Source organism: Serinus canaria, chromosome 2 (genome assembly GCF_022539315.1).
Source record: "Serinus canaria isolate serCan28SL12 chromosome 2, serCan2020, whole genome shotgun sequence".
Lineage (NCBI taxonomy): Eukaryota > Metazoa > Chordata > Aves > Passeriformes > Fringillidae > Serinus > Serinus canaria.
Genome location: NC_066315.1, coordinates 70,286,713 through 70,294,696, shown reverse-complemented (window position 1 = coordinate 70,294,696; position 7,984 = coordinate 70,286,713). Strand labels below are relative to the sequence as shown.

At 41.6% G+C, this 7,984-nt stretch overlaps 1 protein-coding gene across 1 annotated transcript in view; it reads right to left on the bottom strand.

Annotated features, from left to right (window-relative positions):
- Positions 1-243: 243 nt before the first annotated feature.
- The window catches only part of PIGN (phosphatidylinositol glycan anchor biosynthesis class N), a 102,514-nt gene continuing 94,773 nt past the window's right edge, over positions 244-7,984 (bottom strand). Inside the window, exon 29 of the mRNA XM_030229110.2 lies at positions 244-578. Coding sequence (XP_030084970.2) covers positions 455-578 — 124 coding nt within the window. The 3' untranslated portion in view covers positions 244-454. The remainder of the gene's footprint in view (positions 579-7,984) is intronic.

The following is a 7,984-nucleotide window of genomic DNA, read 5'->3' as shown; positions in this document are numbered from 1 at the left end:
GACTGATTCCATCCATGCCTTAGACTGGGAGGTGCTTATGCAAGACATGAAACTAAGCTAGAACTTTGCAGACTCCTAATGAGAGTATGTGTAAACAAACACATACACAGCTGGCAGCCAAGTTATGACAACAAAAAAAGAAAAAAAACCCACCTCCCCAAAAAAACACAACCCAAAAGACAGCTGTCTATGTATTTTAAAAATAATTTAGTTACTGTTTTCATGTTGAAGAAATGTGTACGCTTGAAGAATAACCAGAGGCTTTTTATTCCCATATTCCCATTGGTACCTAAATGGCAACTCTCAAATGCAAATTTCAGTCATGTGACAGCATTTAATTTGTATCAGCACAGCACTCGATCGAGCTGGATGGGATTTTGGCACTCTAGTCCATTAACCCTTATTTACATTCCAGAGCTGGAGGTTGGTTCAGAGGAAGTCTGAGGATGTTTCATCACATGGAATGGTGCTTATTCCTTCTGGGAAGTCCAAGTCTCTGTGTAGTTAACAGCTGGGCCAGTCCATTCATCACCATCATAAATATGGTCAGTGACATCACCAGCACATAGTGGCTGATGCTGCAAGGAAGAAACAGATAAAAAAAATGAGAGAAAAACACAAATTTGCAGAGTAAAGGAAAAAAAAAACTGACATAAATAACCCTCTGAATATTTTTTGTTCCATTTTAAGTAGGCCTAATTGTTCACCTAGGATGTAATTTTATATATACTGCTCTTAGAAGATAAGTATTGTAGCAGTCCTGTCATGTAAAAACCCAAGACTCTGGCAAAATAAAATGGTGGGAACAACAGAAAACACAACTGAGCATACAACAAGAGAGTAAGAGTACCAGGTGTACTTTTCATTCAAATGGATAATTCAGTACATGTGAGTGAAACAATTGCAAAACTTTCATTTGCTGTCAATTATAACAGAGAATCTAGAGAGAACTTGCCATCAGGCAGACATTCACGGTAGTAAGACAACTCAGATATTTATGTCAGATGAAGTGCAATTTTCTAGAGAAAACACTATCCTAGTGACAAATAGTTCTAAGAAAAAAAGAAAATCCAAAACCCTACTACTTTTTCACTGAACATTGCTAAAATCTATAGAATTCTGTGCTGTGATAGCACATGCAAAGAGATTAAAGAGATGAGTTCAAGAGTGGCTAATAAACACAATATGGAAATACAGCTTCTGGGTTAGGATGTCCTGAAACCACTAATGATTAAAAGTCTAATAAGCAGCGAGCTTGTTCTCCACTTGCTCAAATTCTGTTACCTGAGGTTCAGTGGTGTTACAGATGGGCTATTTAGGGTCAGACTAAGATTCAATCCAGGACATTCAGCATTCTGTGTTCAAGGGGTTCAAGGCCCATTTGGAATTAAATCTGGCTTAGAATATCAAGAATAACAAGAAGGGCTTCTTCAAAGACTCCTATTACACAAGGAAAACTGTGGCAAATGTGGGTCTGCTACTGAATGGAGCAGGGACCTTTGCAACAGAGGATACAGAAAATGCTGAGATACCAAATGCATTCTTTGTTTCAGCCTTCACTGCCAAGGCTATCTCTCAAGAAACCCCTGACCCAGGAGATCAGGGAGAAAGTCTGGAGGAAGGCAGATTTTCCTTTCATGTAGGAGAATTGGATTACAGACCATTTAGTCAAACCTGACATCCACATGTGCAGGTGCCCTCTCAGCAACTTCACTGATGCCACAAAGCTGGGAGGAGTGGCTGATACCCCAGAGGGCTGTGCAGCTCCTCAGTGGGACCTCAGCAGGTTGGAGAGATGGGCAGCAAAGACCTGCCTGAGATTCAACAAAGGCTGTCAACAGGCAACATTTGCTGTCAACTATAACACAGAATCTAGAGAGAACTTGCCATCAGGCAGACATTCCTTGGTAATAAGACAACTCAGGTATTTATGTCAGATGTATGCATGCAGGGTTCTGCACCTAGGAAGAATAACCCCAAGAACCAAAACAGGCTGGGGACTGACCTGCTGGAAAGCAGCTCTGTGGAGAAGGACTGGGTGTCCTGGTAGGCAATGAGCTGTCTATGAGCCAGCAGTGTGTCCTAGTGGCCAAGAAGGCCAAAGGTAACCTGGGCTACATTAGAAGAGCATTGTTGCCAGCAGGTGGAGGGAGGTGATCCAGCCCCTCTGCTCGGCCCTCATGAGGCACATCTGGAGAGCTGTGTCCAGTTCTGGGCTCCTCAGTACAAGAGACACAGGGAGCTCCTGGAGTAGGTCCAGCGGAGGGCTAAGAGGATGATCAAGGGACTAAAATGGAGCATCTCTTTTATAAGGGAAGGCTGAGAGAGCTGAGTCTGTTCAGCCTTGAGTAGAAACAAGTGAGAAGGGATCTCTTCAATGTCTATAAGTATCTGAAGGGAGGGTGCCAGGAGGATGGGTGCAGGCTCTTCTTGGTGGTGCCAAGGAACAGAACAAGAGGCAATAGGCACAAACTGGAATACAGGCAGTTCCACCTCAACATGAGGAAGAACTTCTTGACTGTGCAGGTGACTGAGCACCAGAGCAGGCTGCCCAGAAACGCTGTGGAGTCTCCTTCCCTGGAGAACAGCCATCTGGGCACAACCCTGAGTAATGTGTTCTGGGGGACCCTGCTTGACCAGGGAGGTTGAACTAGGCATGCTCCAGTGGTCCCTTCCCACTTCAACCATTGTGTGATTCTGTAAGATCTGAATTGGGTACTTTTAATGTAAACCATTAGTCATTCAGAAACCAGAAATCTTCCAAACCCAGTGACATTTCAGGTTAGAGCTGCAGATGAAACACTGCTGCACCCATGTCCATTATGCATCTGGTGTGGCTTTGGTTTTTCTTGAGATTACTGAAGAAACTAGCACTCTAACATGAGAGGTACCCATACCTCCTGAAGCACCCATACCTATTATTCCAAAGTAGAAGGCTCTTTAGGACAAACAGAGTAACTTCAGACCCCACGAAATCTGAGTTTAGTCACAAAAAAGGATTGTAAGGAATGCTTGCTGGCTTAATGACCTGGAATTTCTGCCAGAGGACTCATTCAGTTTGAGAGGTTAGCCACAGAAGAGCAGTAAAGCTCATAATGCCGACACTATCAATCCTCACAACCCTGAGACTGTGACAACTCTGGCTCTAGTCTAGCACAATTTAGACCTGTGGAGAAGCACCATCTCTCCACAAAGCTGGGCTGCTAACCAGAGTGAGAGACTAAAAGTAATCCAAAAAGTTCTTCCACAGCCAGGGTGCCAGCAACCAAAGGACCAAACATGGAGAACATGAAAACAGACTTGATGCATGCTGTAAGATTTTTCTGTTTCAGTCGAGTCTGACAAAAACACCTCACAAATGCCTTGTTCAAATGAATAGTTTTAAAAAATCAGTTAGAAAAATCCACTATCATAAAAGGGCTCAGACCTCAATGAGGATAATGAGTGGCAGGGCAGCATGTCTACAAGAGCCAAGCTCTTGCCCTTTTTCTGTGGGAATGGTGTAAGAAGGGACACAGGGGGAGCATGAAGTCAGGCACAAAGCCTCCTGTCACCTGGGCAGTGCACTTTGGACTTCATAGTTCACAGCACATTTACAACAACAAAGATAAACTCCCTTAAGAGCTGCCCTTGAAAGATCACCTGGGTGTGTTACAACTTTGGTTTCAGTTCTCCATGGGAAAGAACACATTGACAGATGAAACTCAAACTCTTGCTGCAGTTATCTTCATGGTGTAATGTGGCCTTGGGACTGTACATGCACCACAGTAGATAAGGTTGGTGGCTCCTAAGGGAACAGCCACCCTGGTAAACAGCTGGATGCTTAGTGTCTCTCCTGCCTTACTGGTAACACCTCAGCTTTCCTTCTCCTTTCACCTGGCACCAGAATTCTAGTTTTTCATGTAAGCAAGCAAACACCACTTTCCTTGTAACTTTCAAAGAAAGCGTGAATGAGAAATCTGAAAAATCATAAGCCAAGTGAAGACCCTGCCTTTATTCCCATAGATACCCCAAGACCATCACAAACAATATATGACCATGCCAGACAGGCATCTGAGTTCCTGTGAACCCCTGAAAAGGAGCTCTTTCAGATGTGATCATGATTTGCTGGGGCACAGGGAGGGGCTTTCTCAAAGCAAAAAGGTCTCTTCAAACTCTCCTTAGCCACCTGTCAGTTGAGGGACTGGATTCTCTGTGCTTTTGTAAAGAAGAGTGTTGCACACACTTCTCCCTTGCTATACTGCACAGGTCTGCATAGTTATGCTCCTTTAATAAAATATGAGACATTCAAATATACATATATAATGCCATAGAGCACAAGAGAAACAATTTCAATCTGCTTGTCATGTAATTACAAACACCCAGCATCACTGGGGCTCTCAGAAACTGGTACTGTACTGCCTGCAGGCAGCTCTGCCAGGTAAATTACTTCTTAGGCTGGGGTAATGCTGTATTTAAACAAAGAAAACCAGACTCTTACAGGTATATGCCACCACAGCAGTGTCAAATCTTGATCCCTAAACAATTCAGAACTGCACCTTTGACTGGATCTGTAGCTACAGTGAAGGAGGTAGTTCTCAAAACAAGCTTTCTGCATCAGAAGTCAAACCTGAGCTAATGAGGAGATTCTAGGCTCTAGGCAAATTAGATCCATGTAGAGAAAGAAGAGCCATTAAACAGGTACAAGAGAAGAGCATAATGGGGCACAGTGGGGTAATGGTTATAAAGGATGAGATGGCAGAGGTAGCAGGTGTGGGGGATCATGGATGATCTATGCTAAGGCAGCACTGTTCAATGGAAAGGTGAGGGCCCATGTATGGATCAATGTCAACAGGCAAAGCTGGTGGTAGGAAAATTTTTCATCAGCGAGCAAGACACCTGTTTCAGTGGCAAGGAGAACATATGAGGTACTACCAGCTCCTGGCTTTGTGACAGTATATACTGGTGAGAAAAAAAGAAGACAAGAATCTAAGATATTGAAAAAATCAGGGGGATAAGCGGTGGGAATCAATCTTGCTCCAAAACTTGTCTTTTTCCCAAGACAGGCTAATTCCTAAGATGACAGACCTGATTAGAAGCTGGAAAGACAGGAAGATGGAGTAAGTCACCATAGCAATTAAAACAACTAGGAACAAAATAAGTAAAACAAAAACAACTCGTGCAAAGACTTGGATGAGCACTCTCCAGAGGAGTCCAGAGACATTATTTCTTTGTGACACGCTCTTTGAACTGTTCCCAAGCACACACTGAGACCCCAGATTTAGATTCTGAATTCTAAGTTTCCTGCTTTTTCAGCCAGGATGCCACACCCTCTCTCCTCAGTTTCACCAAAAACAAAACACAAAACTTTTGTTTTAACAGTTCAACCAAGAAGGCCCAGCACCCCAACTCCAAAATTGACTCCGTTATTCCTAAACCTCAACAACTCCAGTTTTGTGCTTTATTTATGTCCCCTGACCTTTGAAACTGGAGAAGAGCAGTTAAGATCATATCTTTATCTTCCAGCAGCTATAAAGAGAAGGAATAGTACAGTATGCATCTGTATAAAGCTATGTAATAGCCATATAAAGAACCTTTAAGGTTTATCTTTACTATCAGGTTATACAACTATTTACAAAGTGCATGTACTGTAAAGATATAGTAGGCTTTAAAGGCTATTTCTCTCTCTTTCTGGAAATCTACAGACAAAGATAGATAAACACCTTTTAAGCTTAAGAGAAATTATTTTGGTGACAAAGAAGCTGAAGAGCTAGCTATTCCATTTGGCTCTTATTCAAAAATAAAAGGACCTGTCAGAACAAACCTCTCACAATCATGTACTACACACTAATACATCAAAAACACTAGGAAAATTACATTATTATATTTAAGAAATTTAGTGGTGTGCTCTTCTAGTGCATATGATGCAATTCAGTTTACCTCAAGGTCTATAGGCAGTGGGCAAGGTTAAGCACACCTTAGTAGTTTGTGGCAGCTGCTGCTTTGAGTTCTGCATTCCCTGCAAGACCACTATCCCATTATTATATCAAAACAATGAAAAGCACTCTCTGAAAGACAAGCTTATATTGATTTTGGCATCACCATTAAGAAAAGGGGCTTTAAAACTTACTAAGAAGCCAGAAATATTTATGATAATTGATAATTTACTGAGAGGAGGGAATCAGTGGTGCGTTGATAATTTGCTGAATGTGTAATACAGGACTGTATGTTGGATCTGTTGTTGCACAGCATTTCATTAACAAACTGGAAGAACAGAAGAAGTAAAAATCTGCTTCCATTCAAAGACAACACTTATGTGACCTGGTGAATTCCACCTGGAGAATAAAGACATATTGTTAAGGCAAATGTGAGGCATATGGTTAAGGCATAGCAGAATAGGATACAAAAAGCCAGGAGTTAGGGGTGAAATTTTTAAAAATAGAAAATGCCAGTTCAGTAAACAAACCTTACTTCCAAACAATGAGATCCACTAGGAAAGAAAACATCAAGGTGAAAAAGCACTGAAGGTCTTTTTATTGCAAGGGATTTAAAGCCAGCTCATCTACATGAAACTTGGCTGCTGGAAAAACCAAATATTGCCTAATGAGTCGCCTACTCAACTTGCATATTCTTAGTAAGAGAGAGAACATACAGAACTTTTGAGCATGGTAGTTAGAAAACCCATGGAAAGCTCATCACCACAAAACAGGATGAGTAAGAAAACACAAATCAAAGCTTTACAAATGTGGCACGTACACCACTGAGCTCTGAGAGACTTTAGAGGAATGAATCTCCACCAGGCAATTAAGCTGCTGGTTTCCGACCTCTGATTTCACTGATGTGCTAACCAGTAACATAACACAAATGCAGATATTTTTGCTGACACACACATACACACTTCCTATCAGTGTGACAAGAAAAAAAGAAAAATATGAGAGCAGCTGTCCCTAAAGACTTCTCCTATTCTCAGGAAAACTTTGGCAACATGGAAAATGTTGCCTGCCATGAGACAGGATATTTTCAGACCTTGCTGTCAAAGCAGCAACAGACAACACTGCAATGAGAATGCCACAGAGCTGTCACTGCACTTGCAACAGGAGGACAGGAAAGAGCTTTGTTAATATCTTACTCCCACTGGTTTTGGGAATTACCCAAAACCCCTTGAAGCTCATCTTCCCTTTCAGGAACAAACAAACAAAAAAATCTTCTTGCCTGCTAATTTTGCCAAGCCTGAGGATCACACATTAGAAATCTGCTCAGAGGAGAAAGTTTGATGCCAAAATAATGCTCATGCTAGATAAAGAAAGGACTACTTAGCTCTACACCTATGGCTTCACTTCCTTTCTTAAGCAACCTAATTATTTTTCTTATGTGCATATACACACCTACATATAAGACATATATAAAGAGACTACAATAAAATAACATAGGTGGTAGAGTCAAGCACTCAAAACTGAAGTAATGACAGAGGTTGCCTGAACATTATGAATTTCCATGTTAAAAATTAATCACAAATTACTCTTTCGAAAGGCCCTTTTCAGTGCTTTCTTCAGTGATCAAAACACACACATGGAGAGACAGAATTAGTGGTGCATAATGAGCTCTCCTAAACTCTTCAGAATAAGGCTGCCTTCCAGCTGAAATAGATCCAGCAATGCATTACTGTTGTAAAGCTCTTGCTATGAAGGCCATGTATCAGAGATGAAGCTTTTGGGTACTTGTAACAATTTATACTTTTGCTGCTAACTCCCAATTAAAAAACTTCTTGCCCAACAGCACAGAAATTTTCTGAGGGCTTTAATATCCTTATTCCTGCAGAGGAATTCAAATCAAATGATGAATTACCATAAACTGACCATAGCAAGGAAGTGGGAAGCTAAAGGGACATTTTCACTGTTTGCTCTAGATGTACCTCTGCCCACTAGGAACCCTCAGAAGGTAATGATGAGCAGGAATTGGAATCTCCAAAGAACAGGAGTGCACACATAGTCCACACGCTGCTGGG